The sequence below is a fragment of the Chlamydotis macqueenii genome, chromosome 9, assembly GCF_036417535.1.
Source record: "Chlamydotis macqueenii isolate bChlMac1 chromosome 9, bChlMac1.mat, whole genome shotgun sequence".
Taxonomy (NCBI): domain Eukaryota; kingdom Metazoa; phylum Chordata; class Aves; order Otidiformes; family Otididae; genus Chlamydotis; species Chlamydotis macqueenii.
Genome location: NC_141564.1, coordinates 2,677,880 through 2,705,093, shown reverse-complemented (window position 1 = coordinate 2,705,093; position 27,214 = coordinate 2,677,880). Strand labels below are relative to the sequence as shown.

General features: G+C 50.0%; 1 protein-coding gene across 2 annotated transcripts; it reads left to right on the top strand.

The window, feature by feature from the left end:
• SGPP2 (sphingosine-1-phosphate phosphatase 2) lies at positions 1-26,271 on the top strand. Of its 2 annotated transcripts, none has more exons than XM_086754700.1 (5): positions 1-110; positions 8,329-8,487; positions 16,813-16,992; positions 19,009-19,098; positions 23,587-26,271. In XM_086754700.1, exons 1-5 carry the CDS (start codon positions 45-47, stop codon positions 24,130-24,132), a joined length of 1,041 nt encoding a protein of 346 aa, XP_086610826.1. In that variant the 5' UTR covers positions 1-44; the 3' UTR covers positions 24,133-26,271. The 2 variants fall into 2 exon arrangements, with proteins under 2 accessions (XP_086610826.1, XP_086610825.1); XM_086754699.1 differs by lacking the exon at positions 1-110 and adding an exon at positions 698-916.
• Positions 26,272-27,214: the final 943 nt, after the last annotated feature.

The window sequence follows — 27,214 nt, the reverse complement described above, 5'->3', positions numbered from 1 at the left end:
TCCAGCCAACTCCTTATCCACGGAGTGGTCCATCCATCAAACCCATGTCTCTTCAGTTCAGAGAGAAGGATGTCGTGCGGGACAGTGTCACATGCCTTGCACAAGTCCAGGTAGGTGATGTCAGTTGGTTGTCCCCTGTCTACCAACGCTACAACCCTGTTGTAGAAGGCCACCAAATTGGTTAGCCACCTTCAGGTTCCCCAGATGGTCTTGAACCCAATCATCTCCTACCGTGGGTGGTTTCTTGTTCTCCCAGTAAAGATAAAAGAGGCCATGCTGCCCACGGCCATGGAGGCGGCCTGGCTTGCGCTGGGGCCGGATGAGGAGGTGACCCTGCCAGCTGGAGAGCAGCTGGGCGAGCATCTCCCACAGCCAACGTGAGCGGTGGCACGGGGACAAACCGACCCTTTGAAAAAGCAAAAGAGCATGGATTTGCTTTTCAAGGGTTTTCTAGGAAAAAAAGAACCTGGACGCAATCCTGGAAAAAAAAAAAAGGTGCGGGGAGTGGCGACCGCCCCGCCCGGCCGCCAGGGGGCGCCCCAGCACGGAGCCCCCGCACCTGTGCGGGGCGGAGGGGGCGGGGCCGGACGCACCTGTGCGGGGCGGGGCAGGGCGGGGCCGGACGCACCTGCCCGCGGCCCCCGCGGCCGCCGGGTCGTGGCTGCGCGGCGCGGAGGGGTGCGGTAACGGCAGCAGCATGGCCCGTGTTCTGGGCACCCTGCGCAGCTCCCAGCCCGTTGCGCGCTTCCAGCGCTGCTGCGGGCTCATCCCCGCCGGCGAGGAGAGCGGTGGCGGCGGCGGAGGAGACCCCGCGGAGGGGGCCCGGGACCGCGGCGCCTGTAACGGCGCGCAGTACCGCTCGGCAGCCCCCGGCCGCGGCTTCCCCAACGGGGTGCGGAGCGGCCGCGGCCCGCAGGTGAGTGCGGCGGAGCCCGGCCGTGACTCGGCAGAGCCGCCCCCGCTCCCCTCCCGCGGCTTCTCCCCGCATTCCGCCGCCTGCCCGGCTCCGCCGTGGAGGCGTTTCGCGGGGTGGGGTGCGGTGCGGGGGAGTCTCCGCATACCTTCGCCGTGGCTGGCGGCGCCGCAGGGGCCTGCCGGCGTGGGGGCGGGGGGGGGACTCTGCGGCGGCGCTGCCTCGCCCTGTCTGCGCGCTTTCCCGCCGGCCGGCCCTTCGGCCTGGCTCTCCCTGCCCCGTCTCCCTGACCCACGCCTTTCCGACCGGTCCCGCGTGGGCTGAGGCCGGGCCCGCGGCCGTTGGGAGGGAGGGAGGGAGGGAGCCGCGCTCCCCCACCCCCGGGCTCAGCAGGCCGCGGCCGAGCCCCACCTGGGCGGCTGAGGGGAGCGGGGCAGGGCCCGGTGCGGCCGAGGCCTACGGGCTGGGTGACTCGCTCATTCTCTTACCCCAAATTCATTACCAGGTCACTCTGGTGCCTTTCAGGATGGAGATGTGGTAACGGCCTTCCAAACACTACCCACAAAATAAATGCAGGCACGGCTCTCGTACTGCTTCACCCTCCCCAGTTCTACATCCACCTCTTGGATTTCCACTTCGAGTGTCTAAAATTCTTCGTCAGCTGCTGCTTGACTCTTTCTCAGTTAGAAGATAAAGCAGGGTGGTCCTTCACTCTTTTCAACAAACATCAGTCAACTCTATTTTAAGGAAATTCTGCAGCTAACTCGCAGAAAGATTTGTTTTCGCTGCTTGCTTACGTGACGGCGTTGATACTAAAATCCCATTCGCTTCACCCGGAGCAATTGTTTCGAGTTGCGCAAAGTAAGACAGGGCTGCCTTTAGGTGAAAGGTGAATATGGCGCGGGTGAGACTGCAAAGACCTGCAGATAAAAGCAGAAGGGTTTGTTGCCGCGTAATTAGAACACTCACTTCTGAAACGTGTGGGAGCTGGGTTCAAACCCAAAGAAAATGGAGATCGGAGGAATGGCTTGGGTGATGTTTCAATGAAGTGCTAGAATTATAAAGACAGACACTCTGCCTCTGTGAAAATCCATTTATATATAAAAAAAAGGGTCCTCTGCAACCTGCCAGGAGGTGCAGAAAGTTAATTTGGCTCTTCCTTATGCCAAAAACCATCCTCACTGCTCCGTTGCTAGGTGAACTGGGGTTGCACTGATGTATCCATAAAGAAGCAGATTTAGGAGCCTAGCGGGTTGTGGAGTCTAATACGTGTGTCGAAGTCCTTGGCCATAAACTCCCTATAGACAACAGTATTTTCTTGCTCTTAGCTGCCGGCGTTTGCAGAAAGGTGCTTTAGCGCTGTCCCTGCATCTCACTCCTGGTGACCTTGAATGGCTCTGTGCTCAGCTTGAGCATCCCTTCCTGAAGCTTGGGAGTTTCAAAGTTTGTGTTAGGAGGGCAAAAGGTTTCTATGAGGTAGTAACTTTTGTATTACTTTGTCTTCACTGCCACGGCGCAATAGTCCTGAAGTTTTTCAGGTTCTACGTAAGTTCTTGGACAATTGGTAAGTTCTACCTTTGAAAAGAGGACAAGGAATGAAATGCTTAGATGTATATGAGGGCTGTGTATGTTTCTTAAATATTGAATCACGTTTCCTAGCCCGTGTCCTTGATGTCCCTGTGGTTACCAGATCAGTTAGAAACGCTTTTTAACACCTCAAGTGAGAAGTTGGATGTCAGAGGTGCTAGTCCAGCACGCTGGCTGGATTTATGCCCTGGCTTGGATCCATGGGCTTTTAGTGAAGGAACTTGGGCTTTATTACTATGGAAGACAAGACTGTAACTTTTTGTAATTATCCTGTCTCTTTGTTTTCTGCACTCCTTTCTAATATTAGTTTGTTTCATGGGGAATTTCTTTCTGAAACTGCTTGGAAGGTGTCTTTTTCTTGATGTTCTGTATGAAGTCCTTGAGTTGCACACTTAAAAAAACTGGCTAACTTTCTGAAGACTTGTCCAGTGTTTTAGTGAGTGGCCAATGTTAGGTATATTTAAAAAGTAGAGCTCTGCTAATCTGTAACCTCCCAGTGGATTTTTTTTTTTTCTCCTGAAATTGGTAACCTGAATTAAAGGGAACAAAGGAAAAAAACAAATCTTTTACTCAAAGTTCTCTGTGGAGATTTGTTTGCTTTTCTCCAGTCGTCTTTTTTCCAGATGCTTTATCATCTCTTGAGATCTGTCTTTCTGGCTTTGAAAGAATACAGTTCGTATTTACTCTGTAGTTACACCTTAACTGTCAGAACTGCTCCGGACTGGTGTAGTGTTTACAAACTGCCAGATCACGTTTAGTTCTTGCTCTGCCTTAGGTGAGGAGGCTAAGAAGCAGGATGACAGCAGGGTGATGGTAACAGGAGCGGAGAGGGTAGGTAAAAACTACACATGTGTTCTGGATGTATTGCAGTCTCCAAAAATGTAGTTAATTATGGTAAGACACAGATGACAGCACTGCTTTTGCTGCGATGGGATGTCTGGTAAGTTGAGGTAGACTTGCTTTAGAGCTTGAGTCTCTCTTCTGTGGCGTTCCCTTGCAATAGATTTTTGCGTCAGCTTCTGAGCCTTGCTTTTCCTTTTAAAATCATATTGCTGACTTACTCAGTTTCACGTTGTTTCCCTTTCCGTGCAGCAGTGAGTTGAGAGTAGCTGAAGTAGGTTGGGCAGGTGAGACAAACCCTTGTGAGAAAAGCCCACGAGCACCATTAGGAGAGCTGGCAGCAAGGCATTTCTGCCTCGAGTGCTAGCACTTTGTCCTCCCAAGGAACATAGCTGTGCTTTTGGAAGTTCCTCAGTCTGGTGCTGCAGCTGGAGGAAACATGAGATCCAGTTTCTTATTTTGATAGGCTGAGCACGAGGCTCACGTTCCTCAGTGTCACTCCTGTAGCTCTGGTACTTCGTGTTCAGCTCTCCCCTACCCAGTGTGGCAGCCGAGGGAGCTGGCGGTGCAGGGTGAATGCGAGGGGCTGCGCCGCAAGCCGGAGTAGTTATGCTGAGGATTAGGTGCTTTGTGACTCAGCGCTTCCTGGCTCACAGCTGGAATAATCTTTTTGTAGGCTGCTGGACCTCGTAGTGAGGAGCTGTCGGGATCCTAGGACTAATCCCAGTACTCGGAGGTGACCCGCTTCCTGTTTTATAATTCTGATGGGTGTCTTAGGCCGGTAGTTCCGATACCAACCAGAAGTATAAAAGCTCATCAGCTGTCCTTTGAGTCTCTGGAGAACAGGGGTAGGTGTAAAGGGCGAAGAGCCAGGGAAAATCTGTTCTCCCCAGAAAATTCCTTTGGATAGGAATGTCTTTTACTTGACCTTGTGTATGTGCTCTGCGTGTGGATGAGGATCTATGGCATGAAGCAGAGGACAGAATAAGTAAAACAGTGTAAGAGGGGTCTAGGGAGGAGAAGGGGGTGTGTGTAGCAGGGTGGCTGCGATGCCAGTGTCCGCCCCTACCTGTGAGGTGCCGGGGTGAGTGGTGAACTGGCGCAGACTGAGCTGTTAAGCCGTGCAAGCGTGTGCCGAGCCGTGCTGGCACGCAGAGGCTGCCGGGATACCGAGGGGGCTCCAGCTGCAGAGTGACTTGTTCAGGGGTGTGAGAGAGCCTGACAGTCTGCTTGAACTGCGCTTGTTGGTGACATTGGGTCACCCGTTGGTCTCCTTATGCGTTTCCCCATTGGAAACAGAGCTGACATGGGCATGGCGTCCACTAATTGCAACCAATAATGAGGCAGCAAGTGAATTGAGAACATCTTATCTCTGACTCTCGTTCCCAGGGACTGGCTGGCTGCTGAGGTGTCCTCCAGCATGCCTCTCAACTTGAACAACATGTCTCTTCCCATTTACAGTGGTCACTGCCTTCCAGGAGGATGTCTACCTGGCACCGGCATATTTGCAACGATAGTTAACCTGAAGCCTTACTCAGCACTACCTTAAAAAAAAAAACCCTGCTCTTTGACTTGAATCCTGGGAACTGTCTGCTGGGGAAACTATAATTTCTCCCATCAGCTGGGAGCTCCTCAAACCTGGTGTGCTGGGGGGGAAAAAAGTGAGCTGAAGGGCTTCCCACTGCTCTGGATCTCTGGGGAGCAGCCTGGGTATCCAGCAGCTCTGCAGGTCCTAGTAACGCTCTGACTCATCTGTTTTGGCAGGAAGTCAGAAGTAAGAGGTGGTGGTGCTCGCAGGGAGCTGGTGTGTGGGCGGAGTGGCCATCTAATGCTGTGCAGCTTGAAAGCTGTTGTGTGACGCATCCTTCTTCTATCCAAAAACACTTTTAGTAACACTCAGCCTTTGAAGATGTGAAATATGATTGAATTTCAGAGTGGTTTTTTTTTCTATCTCTGTGTCCTTCTGAGCCGTCTGTAATTTACTTTCTTTGTGTCTTAACTTGAGTTTTTCCCCCTTCTATCCACAGACATTGCAGCAACCAAACCTTTCAAATGACTTCCTCAGACACTTTCAGGCGTAGGCTCCATGGTGCACCTCACAAAATTGCAATCTAATTCTCACAAATTAAAATGCAATTAAACAAACCTGTTCTCCCACTGAAGCCTTTTCCTTCTGCCCTTCCCTCTCTTGCCCTCTTACTTCCTTATTGCACAAATCAGCCAGTCCTTCCTGGAACGTAGGAGGACGCTGAAGCTCATGGGAAGCTCACCCACTACTTTTGTCGAGGGCACCTGGAACAATAGCATCCAACCTGCCAAACCTCTGGATGCCAGGAGATGAGCTGCCTTTGTGGTGCTCATTGAGAAATAGATGCACGCAGCCCTACTTAAGCTGCTGATGTTCAGCTTTCTTGGCAGGACACGGCTGTTGATGCTCATCAGTGAAAACAAAAGTGTAAGAGCTGGATGCCTGAGGAGTTATGATAGAACACTGGCCCAGGTTGCCCAGAGAGGTGGTGGATGGAGAGGTTCCCCATCCCTGGAAACATTCCAGGCCAGGTTGGCCAGGGCTCTGAGCAACCTGATCTGGTTGGAGATGTCCCTGCTCCTTGCAGGGGGTTGGACTGGGTGGGCTTTGAAAGTCCCTTCCCACCCAAACCATTCTATGATTCTATGAACTTGGAATGGCCATGAGAGGGACAACCTTCTGTAAAGAGAAGGTTACCCTCAGTATCAGGGATGTCTGTATGGGTGTTTGCTCACAAGTCTGAAGACCATGGTGAAAGGTAGACCTCTTTGGGTTTCTCTGAATGATATTGGAAGAAAAGGGCTGAAACATATGGAGAAGATGTGGAGAAGATCAGATGATCTTGCCTTTTTATTAGCAACTAGCACAAGCTCCAAAGCATGTGAGCTGGTAGGAATCATGGGTGTCAACTCTCCAGACATCTGTGAAGACCGGAATCTATGAAGTTGAATGGCCTGCAAGTTTGAACGCCACGAAGAACGCCTTTTGATGGAAAGCGATGAGTACAGAGGCTCTTCAGAACACGTTTTATTTATTACGTAAGTGGAAGTAACTAGCTGGAGACATAGGTGTGGGAGGCATGCTACCTGTGAGATGAATTCAGGAGCAGCTGCGAGTGGGCTGGAGGATGGGAGCAGAACCCAAATAGTCCTGTCAAGTTGAAGGTATGGTTGAAAACTGACTTTATCCAATAGGTGCAGTTACCTACTGAACAAGCAGGTGTAATAAATACTCACCTACATGATGGGAAACAGTAGGCTTGGTAGCGCTTTCGTGGGGGAGAAATTATTAGAGGAGTTCACAGGTTGAGCATGGGGCAGTGGTGGCATGATATTCTGAAAACAGCCTGCGAAACAAATGAAGTGGTGCAGGTGTGTTCTTCAACAGAAGGAAGGAGGGATAATTATGTTACTTCAAGAGCAGTGTACAGAAAGATAACCTGTAATTCGGTTTTCCTCCTGAGTACTAATCAGAGTGGAAGGGAAAACAATCTGAAGATTAAAATATGAAGTATTCGGAGATGAACTGAGGTGTTTTAACTGCAGCGTGCTGGGCGCCTGTTGTTGCTTCTCCTGCAGTGATTGCCTTGCTTCTGCATCAGATGTGTGGCTGTCACCATCGCGTGTCACAGGCGTGATCTGTTTGTCCCCTGCCTCACATCTTGGCCTGTCCACAGCTGCTGGTGTAGTGCTTAAAAAAAAAAAAAGTGTTAAAAAAACCAACCAAATAGACAACTCAAACAAGTTGGGAGGTGCTTTCTCAGAGAAAAGGAAAAGAAGAAAGAAAATAAAAGATTTTAAGAATTATGTGGAAGGAGTTGGCCTTGCCTTGCCTTCTGCCTGGAAATACTTTTTAACTCCAGATTTCTTTTAGAAATTGATCATCCCCCCCCCCCCCACCAGATTACTGGAATTAGAAAATATCCCTCATCCCACAAGGTTCCAAGTATAAAAGAATTACCTTAGGGATATGTCTGATCATCTTTGATCTAAAATACGTGAGCACATCATTCCTAATATATTGGAGATTGGTGCTAATTGAGGCATTAGCGATGCCAGAGGAGGGCTTTCTCTGGGGCAATGTAAGTATGGCCAAATACAGTTTCAGAATCTCAGATGGATGCATCAGAGTTGCTAATTGCTCTGGGCGTGTTTTCTAATTAGCATATGAGGCTTGAGACACTTAGGCTGCTTGCTGTGTCATTTGGCATGCTGCTGGGTTATCTTAAAGGGATGCCAGTAGCTCATCTGTGACCTCTATTACTAATCATAGTTTGGGTTGGAAGGGACCCTTAAAGCCCACCCAGTCCAACCCCCCTGCCAGGAGCAGGGACATCTCCAACCAGATCAGGTTGCTCACAGCCCCGGCCAACCTGGCCTGGAATGTTTCCAGGGATGGGGCATCCACCGCCTCTCTGGGCAACCTGGGCCAGTGCTCCACCACCCTCAGTGTAAAAAATTTATTCCTGAAGTCTAATCTGAATCTACCTCCCTCTATTTTTGAAACCATTACCCCTCATCCTGTCACACCAGGCCCTGCTGAAGAGTCTCTCCCCATCTTTCCTGCAGCCCCCTTTAGGCACTGGAAGGCCGCTCTCAGGTCTCCCCGGAGCCTCCTCTTCTCCAGGCTGAACAGCCCAGCTCTCTCAGCCTGGCCTCACAGGAGAGGTGCTCCAGCCCTCTGATTATCTTCGTGGCCTCCTCTGGACCCTCTCCAGCTGGTCCATGTCCTTCTGATGTTGGGGGCTCCAGAGCTGGACGCAGTGCTGCAGGTAGGGTCGCACCAGAGCGGAGTCTGTGGGTTTTTTTCTATGATAGGTGAGTGGATGCAACTTCTTTCCATCTTGCTTTTGTTGTCTTCATGCAGTTTGCCTCATCTCTGTTGTAACAGTTAAAATATCTTAAATGTTTAATATCATTTGCTAATTCACTAAAATTTTCTGAAATCCTTTCATTTGCAGGGTTGCACACAGAAGTACATTGTGAAGAACTACTTGTACTACTACTTGTTCAAGTTTTCAGCTGCTTTGGGTGAAGAGATTTTTTATATCACTTTCCTTCCGTTTACCTACTGGAACATAGATCACTCTGTGTCTAGAAGGATGATAATCGTTTGGTCTGTAAGTATTTCTACAAACATGTTGTTGCTAATTCTGTAGCAAATGAATATATAAAGATAACCCTTCCAACAAACAAAAGCAACGTTATTTATACGTGTAACTCGTGCATTCAGGAAGCAGAGGCGTTGCAACTCAGAGAGGAGGCAAGGGGCGTTAGCTGACGTAGGGTGTCTGTTCATCTCTGTTACGTCTTGGACTGACTTGTTTTTTTCAGCCCAATAACTGATTGAGCTGCTTTTGATAGGGTTTCCAGAGAACAGTTGGGGAAAAAGCTTCCTTCCCAATATGTCGTGGTATTTTAAGGATTGTTTTTCATCACTTTAGAAAATCTTTCTCTTACCCCAATTTGCATAACTCCTTCATACAGTGCTGGCTTGGTTGAAATTAGTATAAATCTAATAGGAAGGGGATGCACAGGCCGCAGAGGAATAAACAGGATGCTTCTGCAGTCACTTGAGGGGGTGGGGGGGAAGTATCGGATTCTGTGTTGAAGGCTCAGACTTAAAAGCATTGATTTTTTTTTTTTTTTTTTTGTTACTATAAGGGCAGTCTGAAATCAACAGGCTTCAGCATTGCTTCAGCCTTCACAAATGTGATTGGGGTGTCCAGAAGAATGTATTTCCATTCTGGCACTGAAAACCAGTAGATAACCAGGCGCTTCAATCTAGGAATGGCTGTTTTGTTGCTGCCGTTGCTCATCTCAGTATTGATCAGGTCTTTGCTGCCCAAATAAGACCATTTTAGAACAAAGGAAGGAGGCAGGAAGCATCTCTGGCAGATGACAGACCCTGGAGGTTTAGCTGTCAATCTACACTGATTTAAGAAATTGAAGCTTGTTAAAAACTTGGATGTGGTATCTAGATTTATTTCTTTACAGTGAAGCTTCTCCTTGACTTAGTTCTGATTAATAATATTCTATCTTTTGTCCAAATAATAACATGAGAAGTAATAAAAACAATTTTAATTGGGTCATACATTTCAAATGCACCTGGTCTTGGACAGAAAGCATCGGTTGTTCTGTGCCAGTCACCCTAGTCAATACATTTTATAAAGAGAACATGAAAAAATAACTTGCAGATGAAATTTAGAAGTAGGTGGACACTGTATAATTAGAGCTGGGTTTTGGCCAGGAGTACACCTACTGCTCCTGGAAATGTGCCACAGCAGATGCTGATTGGTAGTCGCTGCCTTCTGGGTTTGCATATTGCTCAAAAAATGACTCTTGAGAGCTCCTCATATGCCTTTCTGCAGACTCGCCGTGCCTCTGCCTTGCAAGAAGTCCATCCGAGCACTGTCCAGATCCAGACTGGTTTAATTAGAGTGTTCAAGCATGTGACGCTGTGATTATTAATATTTTTCCAGTTACTGGTGGAGTTGTGGAGTTGCATTTTATACTGACAAGGGGTAAAGGTGAAGCTGTTTTAAATACCCAGCTGGGAAAGGAGTTGGTATGGAACAGAGAGCCCTAGGGAGAAGGCAGTAATAGTTCCCTTGTAACGCTGTTTGGGATGAGGAGAGATAATTCGCGAGGCTCTTCAGCAGGGAGAAAGACCGCGAGCCAGCAGCGACATTTTCATGAGCCTGGTGCAGGGCGTACGGGAGCAGGTAAAACGCAGTTGACGGGGACGGTCGTGACGAAGGGCGTTAGACCGCTGTGTGGGAGAAGTGGGCTTACCCTTGGGCGATGGAGAAACAGAAATGGTACTGAGTGTGGTACTTCATGTCTTGTGCTACCGGGGACTGTGAGTTTCTGCTGCAAATTGGAAACGACAGAGTCAGGGTCCGAGGATGAATCAGGGCAGCTTCTTCCCTTAAAAATTAAAGCAGTATTAATGCTGTTTACAAGGCCTTCCTGCCATCTTATCTGTAATAATTGCTGCAGAGCCAGTCACCCACACTGGAGAAAGATAAATTCGAACTGGAGCGGGGCCAGGGATGATTAGGGAACAGGCTATTTTCTGAGCAGAGACTGAAAGCTTAGATAAGTCCCGAACAAAATGGAAGACAGATAGAGAATGGGGCTGGCTGTAAACACTAGGGGAAGGAAGGAGCTTCTTAAAATAAAAGTACAGTCAGTCACAAGAAGAAACGTGCATAAGAGAATCATAAATAAGCTAGGTTGAAGCCGAAGGTTGTGAAATAGCTCTAGAAGAACAGTGAGAAAAATTATGAAGAGAGGCGGTTTCAGCAGCAGCAGATCTGGTTTATCACATGGTGCTCTGGGATGTCTTCTCCAGTCCTGGGTTCCCAAAACTGGCTGCCCGTGGTTTTCTGTTGAGCTGGATGGTTCTTGGAAAGGGTGGCTGTGATGACATCCAGGCACTTTGGGAGCTTAAAGCAGCATGCTGTGCTGCCACGGTGCCTTTCCTCCAAGGATTCGCAGTATAGGTGTAGGCTTTACCTGTCCCTTTATGGATAAATGAGGGAAATAACTGCCTGCGAGCAGCGTCTGAATCCACAGCAGTTAAGTTTCCCATCTTGCTTTTCAGAGGAACAGTTTTCCAAAGGCTGTCGGCACTTGGTTACTTGGGAATCATGAGGTCTGAGCTCTGCCTCTGGGTAACCAGGAGTTTAATAACCAGCAGGAATTTACCTGCTGGTAAATTACAGTCATGATGCCACTGACGGTGATTGAATCCCTGGATGCTGCTGTGAAAATGCCCTTTGCAGCACACCCTGAGTTTATTGGTTCTTATGTGTTTGTTAGGTTTTGTGCTTTTTGCAGCATTTCACCAAAACATTTTTGTACTTTTACAACACTTGGCCAAAACAAACTGGGAACGGCTGATAAACATAGTCACTGGAAAGCCAAATGCTTCAAAGTGCTGGATATTACAGTGTGTAAGAACATGCAAGACTGCATTCAGGCATGTAACTAACTACAGAATGTCAGAATACAAAAATAAATGGCCCATAAAAGCAAATGCCATGGGCAAGCTGCTAAAGTGCTTATTGAAAGAGGATTTTGCATGTGGCCTTGAAGAAAAAGTGCTGGTGAAGCTTTCGTAACTGAGACACTGAATGAAGGTAAACGCTGTGTATCTGATGGCGGTTCAAGACTGCTAAATTTCACTCAGAATAATTTAAGTTTAAATTGAAAGCCTTTTGTGTTTCACTAGAACTACAAGCTTCCCAGTTGTAGGTGTGATGTGATAAACCAGATCAATGTGGCAGCAGTTTTTCCTGCTACCAGGAGGCTGTGGCACCAAATTTCTTTTCTTGAAACTCGCCACAAGATAGCTGCCCCTTGTTCGTGACATGCATGCTGCGTGGCACTGCTTGTGTTGGGCTGGAGAGAGAGACCTGCCTTGTGAGTGTGCTGCTCACATCGTGGCCAGGACAACTCAAATAAGTGTTTGAGCACCTCACCACCTCAGTGCAACCTTGAACGTCCCCTTGCACCTGGCCAAGTCCTCAACAAACATTGTGTCTAATGCAGCTAGCATGAGATTGATGTTTCTGGAAAACAAGAACGATGCTGGAGACGGCAGCTCCTTGAGTTCCCCTAGCCAACCACTCTCTCCCGTAAGGTGCGTGTGCCTCAAGGAGGTGCTCCCATGTGGGCAATATCCAGGTGACTCGGGGAGGGGATGGAGAGCAGAACGTGATCAGAGGGTGGCCTAGGGCCCCCCAGGCTCGGGGTGCCTGGGGCTGTGCGGAGCTTCCTCCACCTGGGCTGCCATCAGTGCTACTCAGTGACTTTCACGGTCCAGTGAAACCAAAATCTTAGTTCTTGGCATTGACTTGGGGGTAGGAGGAGCATCTCCAGAAGAACATACTCTTCCTCTTTCCCTGTGAACGAAGTGACGCTCGAGGGGCACAGTCACAGTTGTCATCTATTCACTTAAGCCTTAGCTGGAGCTGCTGAGAATAAAATTATAAGCAGTGCAGACTGGGTGCTTGGTTTAATTTCTGTGTGGTGAATCAAAGTCACGCCCACCTTGACAACCACAAAAAATAGCTGGCGCTTTCAGGATACAGTCTTTGCTGCTTGACTAATCTCCTGAAAATGCCAGTTTATTAATAGAGCATTCTTATTTTTTCCCCCCCTCTCTTTCCAGCGTTCCCAGTGTGCTCTGTCACTCCTATCAGCACAGAGTGGTTGTGGTGAAAACAAAAGCAACATCATTTTCCAACTTTAAATTTCCTTTCTGGGAAGAAGACAAATGCTATTGCAGGGCAGGGCTTCTAAAGCCAGGTTATAGAGTTTGTTTTGGAGACGAAACAGCAGATTTATCCTAAAACGTGCCAGATTCCGGGTCCAGGCAGCTGCCAGGGGAAACGGCACCTTGAGGCGCCGGTCCCGTGCCTGCGGAGGTGGCTCGGCTGTGTTTGTCTGTGTGCCTTCACGCGTCTGCACTGTGGTGGCAGACCTCTGTGCAGCTCTTGCTTCGTGCCACAGAAGTGCTGCCCACAGCAATTGCAAGAGTAGGGAGGGAAAAAACCTTTGAAAATGTTGGGCAGCAGCTGCAGGTGAGCAAAACCACTTTTTAAATTATTGAAACAATGCAGGTGTCAAGGACCGGGTCACTTTATGGGACTCTGATGCCTGTGGGGAGGGAACCGCTGCAGATGTTGGGACAAACGCATTGGCACCTGCACCTGCGTGGACGCCAATGCCTTGGGTTTGATTCATCGTTGTTCACCAAAGCGAGATCTGTTAAAACGCAGGGGTAGATTCGTCCTGTTTACCTCAGCGCAAAGCCCCAGGTGAGGATGTACTTTTGGAGATGGACCACATACGTGACTCAGGGCAAAGTCAGAGGAAACCCTCAGCAAAAGGCTATTGTGCTGCTATAGCAACCGCTAATTGCGTTCATGGAGTAGAATTGCAATGCTGTTGACCCAGGGTGGCAATAAAGCTTTGCCTTTCCCTGAGGTGATGCCTTGGCTGTACAGGACTGCTACTCCTCTGGCCGCTCCAGCAGTACTGGTAGGCACCAGAGTCTGAGGAAAGTCTTGTTTTTAAGTTGCTTACAGCAGTACAGAAAAACCCTTTGAGAGGGGAAAAAGTGTGTACGACAAATAAGAAGTCTTTACTCAAGTAATTTTTAAATGCTTCTTGCATTTGTTGTAAGTATTTAATTCTGAAGGCTCACGGTCATCTGCACAGCACTGGAAATTCAGATAATCCCAAGCTGGATACTGGTGTCGTGGGCTGGGGGTTGGAAAAATGCGTTTCTGTGTCGTTATCCTCTCCAGCTCATTGAGTCCGCAATCCGTCACGCCTTTGACTTTGTCGCTTTAGTAGCGGAAGACTCCAGGTTCAGGCAAATTCCCCGGGCAGAGACAGAGGTACTTATTAATGTGCAAATTAAAATTATTTATGCTGAAGATGTCTGCAAAGCATTTTCCACTGGAACTGCAGAAAATTTGGTTGATCTGTATCACTCAGAGTGGAAGAAAGCCTGTGCTAGAAATAAACACGGAGGGATAGCATCGAGAGCCGTGATATTGCACTCTAGGTAGGCAAAAAGTGTCGGTGACGTAGGGAAGAAGCAAACAGAACAACGAAGCGTGAAGAAATGATGTGCTTCAAGGTTTGTCTTTGCCATGTCTATGCAACTGCAAACAGTGTCTGCTCCCACAGTGTTCCGGGGTCTGCTGTTCCCTCGTCTCTCCGACGTTCAGCTTTGGGCCTGGAGGCCCATCGGGCGGACGTGAAGACTTTTGCAATGGGTTTTATTTCAATGTCAGATGAGTATGGTTTGAGCCTAGCCCCTCCTTCCTCCCTAAATCTTCCCAGCCCTTATGGTCGAGACTTGGGGTAATTTCTGCCTGTGCTAAATTTATTTCCAGGGCCATCAAAGGTGTTCGGTGTCATGTAACTAGGTAATTCAAAACAAGCGGAGGTGAGGCTTAGCTCGGTGTTGATCTTTAGCCTGTCCTCCATGCTCATCTCTCCGTCTCCCTGCGAACCGTAAGCGCTGAAGGTCTGGAAATGTTTATTACAGGGATTTTTCTCATTTGTAGGCTGAAAAAAGCTGATAACAGGCCCAAACTTTCAGGCTGCTTGCTTTCTTTCCTGGAACTGTTGGAGAATAAATGCAGAATGGCAGAGAAACAAGGTCAGGAAATAATGAAATGTGGCTTAAGAGAGAACATGCCGCTTGGCCAAGGCGGATGCCACCATCCTGAGAAGATGAGAGCTGCAGTGCAACTCCGCAGCACGTGCGGAGGCAGGGGAGCCAGGGCAACACCTTTGCTGGGTGGCTTTCAGCGACGGTGCGCTTCTCGCTGTCTCGGGGAAGCCTGCCAGTTCAGCTGATGGAGGATGTTTCACCGCACCCACCGCTCCTTCTGCCGAACAACCCGGGACGTTGTGAAACCACGTGCGCAGTGCCCAGATAAGCTAAAGGCAAAGGTCTGGTAGGGATCAGTGTGAACGTATTCTGGACTCCTCTTCATGTTGTGTGGAGGTTGTCTCGCCTCTCATTACTGTATGTGTCTGTGCAATATGTTTTTTAAAAAATAGCAGGGTCAGAATTTAGTCTGGAATGCCAGGAAGGTGCTGTGAGAATACCTGATGTTTTTCCTTACCCATACCACCTCCAACATTCAGTCTGTTTTTCACTGTCGGAGGAGTCCTAGCGTAGCCTTCATTTCAAAGATGACTCACTTCCCTTTCTTGCAACGCTCTTATGCACTGGTGCTAATAATACTTCTGCAAGTGGAAGTCGTTATTATGGAGGACTGCTGATAAACTGGCTCGTCCTACCTTGCTTCTCAGATGGTATCACAAGTGGTAGCCTCAGTGTTTTTCTGTTTTGGCGGAGAGAGTAATTTTGCTTTCAACCCTGGAATTTAATTAACTTCCAAAGATGCTCCTGCATCCGTTTGGAAACTGGTGGCGTTGACCGAATAAACCCAGGCGGTGGTTTCTTGAAGGCACGTGTCCCTCGAGCCTTTGTGTTCTGCACGGTGTTTGCCGACTGCCCTATGCCCCACGGATCAGGGTGAAGTGGGAGCAGCCAGGCGTGCCGCGGGCGGCGCCGATAACAGGGCGGCGATGGGATTCCTGTGGTGGGGGATAAAGGATGCAAGGGCACCAGCGGTCACTCTTCCAGCCTTTGGATGAAGGAATGTGGTGTTTTTGCTCTTTCCTGCTCCTGATTTGTGATTCTTGACGCCTGTCTTTTAACGTGAAGCCTCTTTTTTTTTTTTTTTTTTTTCTTTTAATTTGAAATTTTTGTTGAAAACTTGAAAATGGCTGGTGGGAGAGAGCGGGATACGGCGTGGCTAGTGACAACTGCGGCAGGGGACGATGGCGTTGCCATTCTGGCATGTGGCTAACACCGTCACGGGAAGGATGTTATTTTAAGACCCTTCCTTTGCTGGTGGAAGCGTGAGAAGCAGAACAGCGAGCCGTCTCGCGCAGCAACCGAGTTTTCGCAGCAGATGTCAGTTAACCTGATTTTTGTATTTAAAAAAAAAAGGAGAAAATAAGTTTGCTTTGTTTTGCAGAGCTTGCTTTGCATATGTCTGGCTGTGCTATCCAGAGGGAGGAGAACGACAATAAAAAGCAAATACAGGGGATTTTGGGGTGATTTTTCTTTGCATCCATCTTGGGAAGGGGGTGCTGAGGATGGGCTGCACCACTCGGGGCTGCTGGCCAGCTTTGCCTCTGCTTCCCATCGCTACTCCTCGCAGCGACCTGAGATTTGCCTCCAAAATCACAGCGTTGCCGTGCTTGGTAGCTAATTAATGGAGCCCTTGATTACGTCTCCGGTGTCCCAAGCAGGGCACAGAAGCCCTTTGTTGTTGGGGAGTCAGGCAGGAGAACTGGTACTTCATGTCGCTTGTCCAGTTTTCCTTCCGCTGCCTCCCCAAGGATGCCAAGCTTCTTGTTTAATAACCACCCCGGCGGGGCGTCGCAGCGGGCTTCCCGCAGCGCCTTGTGCGCTGGGTGGAGTGGGAGCTGCTGGCGCTGCCCTCGGAGAGCTGGGAGGGAGGCAGCTGGGCAAGGCGGTGATGGGAAGGTGGTGGTGGAAAAATTTCTCTTCCAGCTGTTTTGCTTTGCAGGAGAGGGATGGTGAGGGGTAGGGAGGAAACGTGAACTCCTCCAGCGTGGGGTGGGAGCCAGCTGTCTGTCTCGAGGTGTCCTGTGTTGAGAACCCTCCTTTTGGTCCTGCATCTGATCAGGTTACAACACAGTGCAGTGAAAACAGCGCTTCCTTCGCTGACCGGGATAATGAAAAATCCTTTAATAATTCAGGGGATAAACTCTGCGCTTGCGGTAGTGGAAAAAGCACAGAAGTAGAGGTGGCTCTTGGGTGGGCTGCGTGGGGATTGCCCGTGCTGACTGACAGCCTTTCCTCTCCGCAGATAGTGATGTACATAGGCCAGGTCTCCAAGGACATCCTGAAGTGGCCTCGGCCCCTCTCGCCACCTGTCGTCAAGCTGGAAATGAGGACGGACGCGGAGTACGGGATGCCTTCCACCCACGCCATGGCCGCTACCGCAATCTCCTTCTCTTTTTTCATTGCAACCGTGAACCAGTACAAGGTAGGGGGTAGAAAAAGAAAATTAAAAAAATAGCAAAGCATGTGTCTGCTTCCAGCAAGCTACAGAAAGCAGGCAAACCCAAAGCTGTTGCCGCTTCCAGAGGAGCCCTGTATTTATTTCCACAGATGTGTATTTTTCCCTGAAGCTGGCTGATAATAGACAGAACAAGAAATTTAGTGGAAATCTCCTTCCTTTAGCACAAACACCGCTCAGAGCTGCAGGCAGGCTGTGCTGCCCTGTTGTGGTTTGGCAGGGTGGCTGTGTTTTCAAATGAGGTGACCGTGGAGGGAAGGAAGATCCCCGGCATCAGCATTTTGTGTTCACCTTGTGCCCGCCAAGCCAACGCTGCATGTTGGGAAACGCAAACTTATTTCCCAGAAACTCCTTTCTCCACAATGATTATTTAAATTTCATTTTATGAATCGAAACATGGATTTCCTGCACTCCAGCAATAGCTTCCTAGCTGTATTTAAGTGTGTTTCTCAACCTCTTCAAGCGTATTTCAAAGATAAACCCATGTAACCAAGAGGGCTCGCAGCGCAGCCGGGGTGCCCGCAAGTGTGCAGGGGTAGAAGGTGGCCACCCGCTTGATCAAAGGTGCCGTGTCCTGAGGCTGTGACTCGTAGAAACGCAGACCTCTGAATAACGCTGAGACCCCTGAAGCAGCCGGCTTTGCTCCTGCCCAAGGCGCAGGGATGAGTGAGCAGGTCGGTGGTGCCTGGTAATTGTATGGTAACTGGTCGGAGCAGCTTGGCAGCGGGGTGGGAACGGGGAGGAGAAGCCATAAGATGGGATATCTGTCAGCCCTGGAAGGCCAGATCTGCCAAAAAGACCTGGTCAGCAGCACTTTCTCCTCCTCCTGCATTGATAAGCTACCACTGGGACATGCAGCTCCTCATGGGCTGTCTCATGCTTCTTGGAAACTGCTATGAAACAATAAAGCTGCTGTAAAATAATTAAATGATTTAATTGCCTCTATTAAGAAGGAAAAATCTACCAGTACATTATGCTGCTATCTTCTAAAGCTGCCCTAGTCATCAATTACCAATCTGGACCAGCTCCCAGGCTGCCTGCTGAGGCGGGGATAAAGTGGGCGTCAATCCTCCGGAGGCTTAGAGGACGGAGGCAAAAAATAGCGATTTCTGAACTGGGAGTGACATCTGCAGCCGGGTGGGAGCTCTCTGTTTCAGGGGCCAGGGGAGAGGATCAGAAGTAGTTATGCTTAAAATTTCCGCAGAAGGGTTTTTGCACTGATCTATGACAACCCTGGTCAGTCGTCAGCCTCTTGGCTTTGTGTCTAATTGGGTGTATTAATTTCATTTATTTATATTTTGGGTTGGGTTTGGTTTTTGTTTTGTTTTTTGGTTTTTTTTTTTCCCCCCAGAAAAATGTCTTTTATATACTGAAAGGAGCCCACCAGCCCACTCGGTTTCAGGATTTGAATGAGTGGATTAAGGGCTAATATGTTAAGCTTATTCTTTACCAGATATGTGGGGTTTTTTTTCCTTTTTAAATGTTGATTTATTTCAACACTTCTTTCCATGTCAGAGATGGAATTAAGCAAAACCACCTTAAGCCTGCTGCTCGAGGACTATTGATCACGCTTCTGGTCCTGCTCTGCGGCTATCGCCTTCCCCTCGGGTGATCTGAGCCTGCAGCTCAGCCTTTTTTTCCCTAAGGCCTTTAGCACTGACATGGATTTTGCAGGTGGGTGTCATGGGGAAAAACTCTGCAAATGCCATCTGTTTTCCAGGTTTCCCCACGCTAAGACTAGGGCTTTGCAAAAGCAGGCACTGCAGGTAACAAAATTCCAGCAAGATTGCACTTTGGCTGATGTGAGGTCTCCTCTCGGGTCACGTTAATCCTTCTGGGAAAGTCCAGCTCAGGAGCCGCTTCCCAGCGTGAGATCCAGCTGCTTGGGTGTTTTATTTCGGATATAGGCTGATGTTAAAGTGGATAATGATGTAATGTGTGTGTATTTATTTATTTATATATTTTTTTCCCCCCTTTCCGCAGTATCCCTTCGAACTAGGCCTGGTAGCAGCGTTTGTGTTTTCCATGCTGGTGTGTCTCAGCAGGCTCTACACCGGGATGCACACGGTCCTGGTAAGGACGCCCCGTGCCGGTCGTGCCTCCGGCTCTGCTTACCTGCAGCAATTCCCATCTCCCACTCTCCAAGCGATGCGCGTCCTGCCTTGGCCGTGCCGCTGCAGGAATACAGGAGTCACGCCACTAAATTTGAGGCTGTAGGTTCAAAGGCAGCTATGAGGAAACCCCCAGGCTATCGCTACTTGAATCCGCAGGGGAATTATTTATACCGTCAGGGAAGCCGCGGCGTGCGTGGGTTGAGGAGCCGGGTGAGGTCGGTGTGGCAGCCGAATCTGTCGTTCTCTGTTTGGAAATTTTAATTGCCAGGAACGCGCTTGGGCAACCGCCGCTGCTCCTTAGCAAAGCCTTTTTGTGCAATAGTATCACTGTTGTCAGCGAGAAATACGCGGGGCTGGTTTAGCCTGGGAGTGCCGGGGAAGGAGTAGAGCCGGGTGAGTCACGGCGGAGAGCGACAGAGACGGTAAAACACGAGTGAGCTGCCCTGGGGGGACTGGGGGGGACAGCCTGTCTCCTGTCACCGCGCAGGGACGCGGCACTTCCAAAAAATATTATGACAAGCTTCAGGTTTTTGGCTGGTAGGAAACTCATTCGCAAAGGGTTTAGATGCACAAATCTTTTGTCTGAAAATAATCATAGAATATCTGCAACTTTGGATTGTTTGTGACTTGCGTATGCATAAATATTTGCGTTTTTTTCACTAAGTAGTATTTACGTTTGTTATAATAAGGAGGCTTGATGAATGTAACCCTTATGAGATCAGGGTTATCGATAAAATATAGCTTGACCTTCCCTTCCAGACCTAGTGGGTCAGAACAATATCTTAAATCGCAGCTGGAGACACCCTTTCTGCGCTGGTGACCTTAAGTCAGTCAGTAAAAATTCCTCGCATACTTCCCTTGCTGGTCCATCATAATGAAAGGCTCCTCTAAATTTAGCTGGATTTTGGGGTAAAGAAGAAAAAGTCCTTTGTGCCTTTGACACGATAAAAAAGGGCTTTAAAATAAAAAAAGCTCCTTAGTTGAACTCTGAGCAGAGTTTGCCCTTTCAGAAGGGCAAACGTACTTTGGTGGCGTCTTCATCCCGCAGTGGGGACGCCGCTGGGGATGATCGCACTTGCCCAAATCTGGCCCCGCTCTGTGCAGCGCCGTCCGGCCCACCTGCGGCGAACCCACGGGTCCTTTCGGAGAAGAAGGGTGGTTCTGAGCCCGTTTGGCACGCTTCGAGGGACTGCCCTGAGCTGCCCGAGATGCTGCAGGGCCGCTCAGCCGAAACAGCCTCCCTAATGGAAGTGCTGAAGTCCTAATAGAAAATGAATACCAAAGTATAATTGTGGATTAAGCCATCGTAATATTTTAGGAAAGCAAGTGAATGGGTAAAATACGCCCATCGACTGAGCGTAACTGAATTGTTCCCGTTTGAGGAACGGGAGAAGGAGTGGCAAGGCGGTTGCGCCGTGCTTTGCGACAGCCGTAGCCGAAGCTCTGGTGTATCTCCCTTTTTTTGACCCTGTGAATCCTGAAATCATCTTAAATATTTTAAAGCTGATAAACAAACAGCGTATCGGCATCAGTTTACGCACCGTGGCTGTACAGTCCTCGTGGGGTGGAGCAGTAACTGATAGGAGTGGAAAGCAAATTAGGGATTTCTGTTTGGGAGAGCGAGTAGAGCCTCACACGGTCAATGAAAGCGCGAGGGGAATTCAGGTAATAAGTGACCAAATGCAAGACAGAATAGAAAAATATAGAAAAATAGAAAAATGTTATTTGTGCTTTGATTGTGGCAGTAGCAGGGAAGATTCTCGAGTGCCACTGTGTTTGGGGCGCTGGTTCGATATCCTGGGAGTGTTTGTCTCTCCAACCATCATTTCAGTGGGAAGAGCATAGAAGGGTCTTACCCTCAAAAAGCTTTTGCAATCCGAAAACAAATCGTGCTCTAAGAACCTCGTGAAACAAAAAAACCAGCCTGGTGTGAGAGTGGCAGCCGCCGTGCCGCTGTCCGTGGCCTCAGGGACGGGCACAAAGGATTTTGAAACGTCCCAGTCCTGCATCCCAGCCATTCTGGGTGTTTACCCCAGTTGTTTTTCTTTATGTACCCGTAGCACAGGAAAACAACGTGAAGGACTTGCAGGGTTAGAAACCTGTGAAGCAAAATGAGAGCTCTGTAGTTAAAATCCACAGGAGCTGCGTGGTGGCGGTGGGGCTTTTTGGGAGGGACGGAGCCCATGGAGGACTTCTCTATGCTGAGGGAGCTGGAGCACCCCAGCAGGAAAATGGGAGGTTTTATGCTTTGCCAGTAGTGCTGCACCTTGAGCAAAATTAGTGCCTGTCCTCATTTAAAAATTCCTTTCTAATTGCGGGTTTGGCGAGAGGGCAATCTGTTTACACAGGCAGACAGGCGAGAACGCGCTTCCCGGGAGCGTTAACAGCGGCTCCGCCACCAGGAAAAGCTCGGGTCCTGCTCTGGGGTGCACAGTAGAGTCCAGAAAAGCAGTTTTTCTCCCAGAAATCAGCGCCATCCCTTCTCTGCTCAGCTCCTCCTTAGTTTAACAGGTGAGGGGGGGAAATAATGAATTCTGCACACCATACATATATTACTATACTGATAAATACACTATAAAATATACAGAAACATAAAAATCAAAAAAGGATGAGATAAGTATGAAATAAACACTACTTTTAAAAGATCTATATTTTTAATTTTACTTATTAGTGGTGTAGAAAGTATTTTCTTCCCCCAGCCTGATGGGTCACCTCATGCTCCCACTTTGGTCTGAGCCACTGGTTGGGAGCAGAGCTGGTTGGAAACTACAGGGGCCGTGTTACTGTGGTGGGGAGAGCGGGAGGATAATAAAATTCAGAAAACTTTCGTCAGGTTTGTAAGCAGAGGGTGTCTGCGCCCCGACCAGGAACCACTGGAGTCGGCTGGGTAGATCTGAGCAAAGCTTTTGTTAGGGGAATGTTAACGTTTGGTTAAACGTCTTCAATTGGCACAGAAAAGCACATGAACAGCTTTTGAATTTCACCCCTTAGTCACACGTGGAGCGGGTGTTGAGATGTTGGGAGTGCTGGTGGACGAGAAGCTCAACATGAGCTGGCAATGCGCCCTTGTACCCCAGAAGGCCAACCACATCCTGGGCTGCATCCCCAGCAGCGTGGCCAGCAGGTCGAGGGAGGGGATTCTGCCCCTCTACTCCGCTCTCATGAGACCCCACCTGCAGTGCTGTGTCCAGCTCTGGAGCCCCCAACATCAGAAGGACATGGAGCTGTTGGAGAGGGTCCAGAGGAGGCCACGCAGATGATGAGAGGGCTGGAGCAGCTCTGCTGTGAGGCCAGGCTGAGAGAGCTGGGGCTGTTCAGCCTGGAGAAGAGGAGGCTCTGGGGAGACCTTAGAGCGGCCTCCCAGTGCCTAAAGGGGGCTGCAGGAAAGGTGGGGAGAGACTCTTCAGCAGGGCCTGGTGTGACAGGATGAGGTGTAATGGTTTCAAAACAGAGGGAGGTAGATTTAGATTAGATATTAGGAAGAAATTTTTTACGCTGAGGGTGGTGGAGCACTGGCCCAGGTTGCCCAGAGAGGTGGTGGGTGCCCCATCCCTGGAAACATTCCAGGCCAGGTTGGCCGGGGCTGTGAGCAACCTGATCTGGTTGGAGATGTCCCTGCTCCTTGCAGGGGGTTGGACTGGGTGGGCTTTGAAGGTCCCTTCCCACCCAAACTATTCCGTGATTCTATGATTCTATAAATAATTCATTTTAGGCTGTGACCAAGCACTGTAGCAGTCAACGGTCATGACGTGGTGAAAAAGATACAATCTTGAGAAGAGGCCATTTCTGTATGTGATTAACTCCAGCTTTTGCAGGGAACTTTGTGGTTGGAGTACGAATTCTGCCGCCTCCATAGTGCCATCGGGAGAGCAGCACGGGGAAACTCGTTACATTGCTTTTTATCTGGCTGATCTAATGCAGATCGCTTTTGTGAGGAGTGAGCTCGTCTCCCTTCCCAGCCTTGTGGACAACAGCGATCAAGTTCTCAAAACACCTCATTTGCTTCTGTTAATAAATTAGGTTGTAACTACGCACTTGCCTTGGGCGTTTAACTACAAGCTGGATTTCGGGGGCTTGGGCAAGAAATTTCTTCTCGACGTATTCCTGCCCGGCGGCGCCTACCTCTCGCTGCGGTCGGCGGGGAGCACGGCACGCGCACCGCGTCTGTGGAGGTAGCAGATGGAGAGTGGCCTTAAAACGTGAAAGCGGGTGAGGGGAAGAACCTCACGTACTCAGGGGAAAAATACGGGCCAGTAGATGCGTGCACGTGGCCAAGGCTTAGGTTGGGGTCACAGGTGGTCACGTTTTGCTCAGCGCAGGCGTCAGGTTGTCACCATGTGTGAATTCAGGGTGTTCCTCCACCGCTGTGCCCTCACAAATGCAAATACCACTGTCTTCTCATAGCCTTCCAGGTCTCACCAAGCTGTTAAACGTGATCTCTTTGCAGGACGTCATCGGTGGGGCGCTGATTTCGGCTGTGCTGCTCGTGCTCTTGTATCCCGCCTGGGACGCCATAGATGACTTCCTGTTAACCAGTCCCTTCTGTCCGCTGGTTTCCATCGTTGTGCCTCTCGTCTTATGTTACAACTACCCCAAACTAGAATACTACAGCCCTACCAGGGGAGACACCACTACTATCTTAGGAGCAGGAGCTGGAGCAACGGTGGGGTTTTGGTTAAATAACCAGTACGCCGTGCCGGCCGACACCAGCGCTGATTTTCAGCTGGGATTTCCTCTGCTCACCGGTAAAATAGCAGTGCTCATGCTAGCCAGGTTCTTCGTAGGGATCCTTGTTGTTCTGCTGACGCGCCAACTCATGAAGAACGTGGTCCTGGGCCTGCTGGGTTACCGCTACAAGTTTCCCGTTGACGACCTGAAAGCCCGACGACGACTGGAAGTGGAAGTGCCATATAAATTTATAACGTACTCCTCAGTCGGCTTCAGCGCTACCGTGCTCGTGCCGCTGCTGCACGAGCTGTTGGGGTTGATGTGAGCGCAGCGCCTTCCTTACAGAGCAACGTACGGCACCACCGCTTCGGAGATGCGATGAGCCCGTTGAGGCTGCTAACTTGACCAAAAAGTGTTTTGTGCCTTTCTGCACTGGCCTAAAATACCCGATTCGGAAGAGTCCTGGGAATCACCCTACACAAATAACCTGGGGATAGAAATCACGGACCCCGCTGTGTCCCGTAATTGGAGACCCCCGCCCCAGACAACTACAGGTGACAAGCACAGAGTACAAAGCCAAAATCCCTGCCGGAGCGGTGGCAGCGGGGTGCAGGGAAGTGTGGCTGTGCCTGTGGGATGCCCGCCCCGGGGGCTCCGTGGGCTCCGAAGTTGCCTGCCTGGCTGCGGGGTTCCTCCTGCCGAAGGAGAGCGAGGCAAGGAAGGGCTCGTGTTTGGGGCACGGGGGCAAGCGAGCGGCTGGTGGGGCAGGGGAAGAGGCAACCAGCCAAAAGCTCTGCACTCTGCTGTCCCCGGGGCGGAGGAGGACCGGCAGAGGACGGAAGGTGATGTGGCGATGGGTGGGGGTGGAGGCTCGTCAAGCGCTGGCACCTTCCCGCTGTCAGGCTTCGGTGGGAGCGTCCCACCGGCCGCGACAGCAGGTTTCTGCAGCAGCCGGCATCGGCAGAGATTGGAGCCAGCCGGCCGCGCTTGGATATGGCTGTCATTTCCCTAAGGAAACGTGGTGATCCTCGTGCTTGTCGCTTGTCGTAGCGTCTTCTGACAGCACTGCCGCACCTGGCTGGTTCTGTGTGTATGGTTTTACCCGCTGCAAAAAATCCAAACAAAAAAGTAAAACAGAAAAAGGAAAAATGCAACACAGAACATTTAAAGTGATTGATAACAATTAACCTTGAATAGTCATAAGAAAGTGTCCCCGGAAAGATGCTGAAAGCAGAGTTGTCACCGCGATGCTGAGGCTTGTGCTCAAACCGTTTCACTCTGATTTAGCTCCCCTGTCTGGGAGACGGGACAAAGCCCTTCCTGTGCGCAGGGGCGACAAGCGGTGTCCTCAAACCGTGTTGTGGAAGGAGCTGACGGCGACTCCAGTGACTGCAACGTGCGGTGACGCGAAGATGCCATCACTTTCGTTACAGTCGGTCTTCCGTGCATCTTGCGATACCTTGTAGAACAGCAGTGGAGGAGTGTTCATAGCAGGGCCGTCGCTGTAACTCAGGCTGCTTATTTAAAAAAAAATTATATATATATATCTATCTGCTGCTGGACCCATGAGCTGTTGAGAAATACAGCGGTGACTGTGGTCAGCTTGGCTGGAAAAATGTAACGGGCTGTGGCCGTGGAGCTTGGAGTGTGGCCCCGGTGCCTTTCCCGGCAGAGTGCACGTAAAAGCCAGCTTTTTCACCGGCGATGCCTGGAAAATTAACCTGAAGAAAAGAGAGGAGGTGCTTTGCCATCAGCTGAGCGCTTGGAGAAATAGAATCAAGTTCCAAAAAGGCAGCTGGGAGTTTTGTCTGAGGGGGAGGCGTGTGCATGAAAGAGCCATGAGATTTTAAAACCAGGTCAGTACCCTCCAAAAAAAAATGCAGGCGGAAATTGTTATAATTTTTAGATTTGGATGAATGATTTTAAATCAGGCTGGGTGGACGCATCTCTCTTTACGCATGCATGCGAGCAGCTTCAACACGTTTTTCAGCGGGACACGTGCGCTCGGGGGAGTGCAGGGCTCCGGCCATCGAAACCAAGGGCTCCTGTCCCCAGTCTCCCTTCCCCCGCACCCCACGGGCCCTGAACCCCCTCATTTGGAGGCTGCTCTGGGCTGTACAGCTGCGCGGCAGAGCTGAGACCCCGCGGAGGCGCCACATCCCGGGGGAGGGGACCAGAATTGGGGAAAAACTTGACAGCAAGCTGAGTATGAGCCATGGGGTGAGATCAGTTGGCCCCAGGAAAGGCCCGGTTTGTCAGGGACGTTCATGCAGGTTTCTGTGTAACATTCCTGTTCTGCATCGCAGCTATTTTGTGCTATGAAAATTTTATAAATCATCTATAAATGCTTGGATTTATAAAATATGTGCACAAGTATTTTTATCTTTTATAGTGTTCACCTGCATGTCATTCACGCAATAAGTGCGAACTGTACCGGGTTCAAATTTTAAAATATATGTATTTTGCAAAATTTGGTCTTTCTCTGTTCATTTTGCGTCCTCCATTGCCACCTCGAAGTGACTGATGTAAGGTGAACGAGTCGCCGTTTAAAAAGCTGCCCAAGTGCAGCCGCCCACCTCTCGTCCCAGGCTGGCCCCCAGTGCTGCAGCATTGCTGGGACCAGTCAGGGCTTTCAGCTGGGCTTCGTGGGATGCTCAGGGGACCACAGCCGTTCCCGCAGGCCGGGTTTGAAGAGGGGAGTCCTCCCACGGTTCTGTATTTCGTTGACCCGAAGCACCAGGGCCTCGCTGCAAACCCACCTGTGCTTTGGAAATGCTCCGCACTGCCCCGTGCCAGTCCCCCAGCACAGCACCAGCTGCTCTGGCGGCGTCCAAACCTCACTGTCCCCCTGTGCAGGAAGTAAAAACCAACCCAGCGAGCGCTGGATTGCCCTGGTTTAATTTCCAGCAGTAACTTTGTCGTGACCCCAGTCTCCCAATCCATCCCAGTTTCTCTGTAAAACCACAAGTTAGTGTGCGGGTTGCTTTTCGGGATACAAGTGATTTAATTTAGGGGATGGAAGAGAAGAAAATGGTCTCAGGTTCAGTTTTAACCCTTCTGCTGCCTGCTGCAAGTAGAAGTTAGGAAGGTAGAAGATGGAAGTGTGGCTCAGCAGCAGGTGGGACCTTGCAAATTTGACAAAATGGGCTGAAGCGTGGCCCTTGTCTGCTGCCAGAACGCATCGCCTGCCCCGCGGCACGCATGGGACCACACCACCGCTCGGCTCATGCCCTGCCTGCCGTCCCTGCTGCCGGCTCGCTCGCCCTGGGCTCGGTTTCAAGGTCGCTGGGCGGTCAGCGGTGTCGCGTGTGCCCGCAGCCGTGGTCCTCCTGGCAGCGCCCCATGTTTCAGCTCGGCCTGTTCCGTAATCACCTGCCAAATGGAGAATGATCTAAATTGCAAGCAAG

What these genes read in the sequence shown, in the direction of transcription:
- SGPP2 (XM_086754699.1), top strand. Translation starts at nt 698, where the DNA reads ATGGCCCGTGTTCTGGGCACCCTGCGCAGCTCCCAGCCCGTTGCGCGC. An exon ending in CAACCGTGAACCAGTACAAG is followed by an intron (nt 16,993 to 19,008) that starts GTAGGGGGTAGA and finishes CCCTTTCCGCAG; the next exon opens with TATCCCTTCGAACTAGGCCT. An exon ending in CCGGGATGCACACGGTCCTG is followed by an intron (nt 19,099 to 23,586) that starts GTAAGGACGCCC and finishes ATCTCTTTGCAG; the next exon opens with GACGTCATCGGTGGGGCGCT.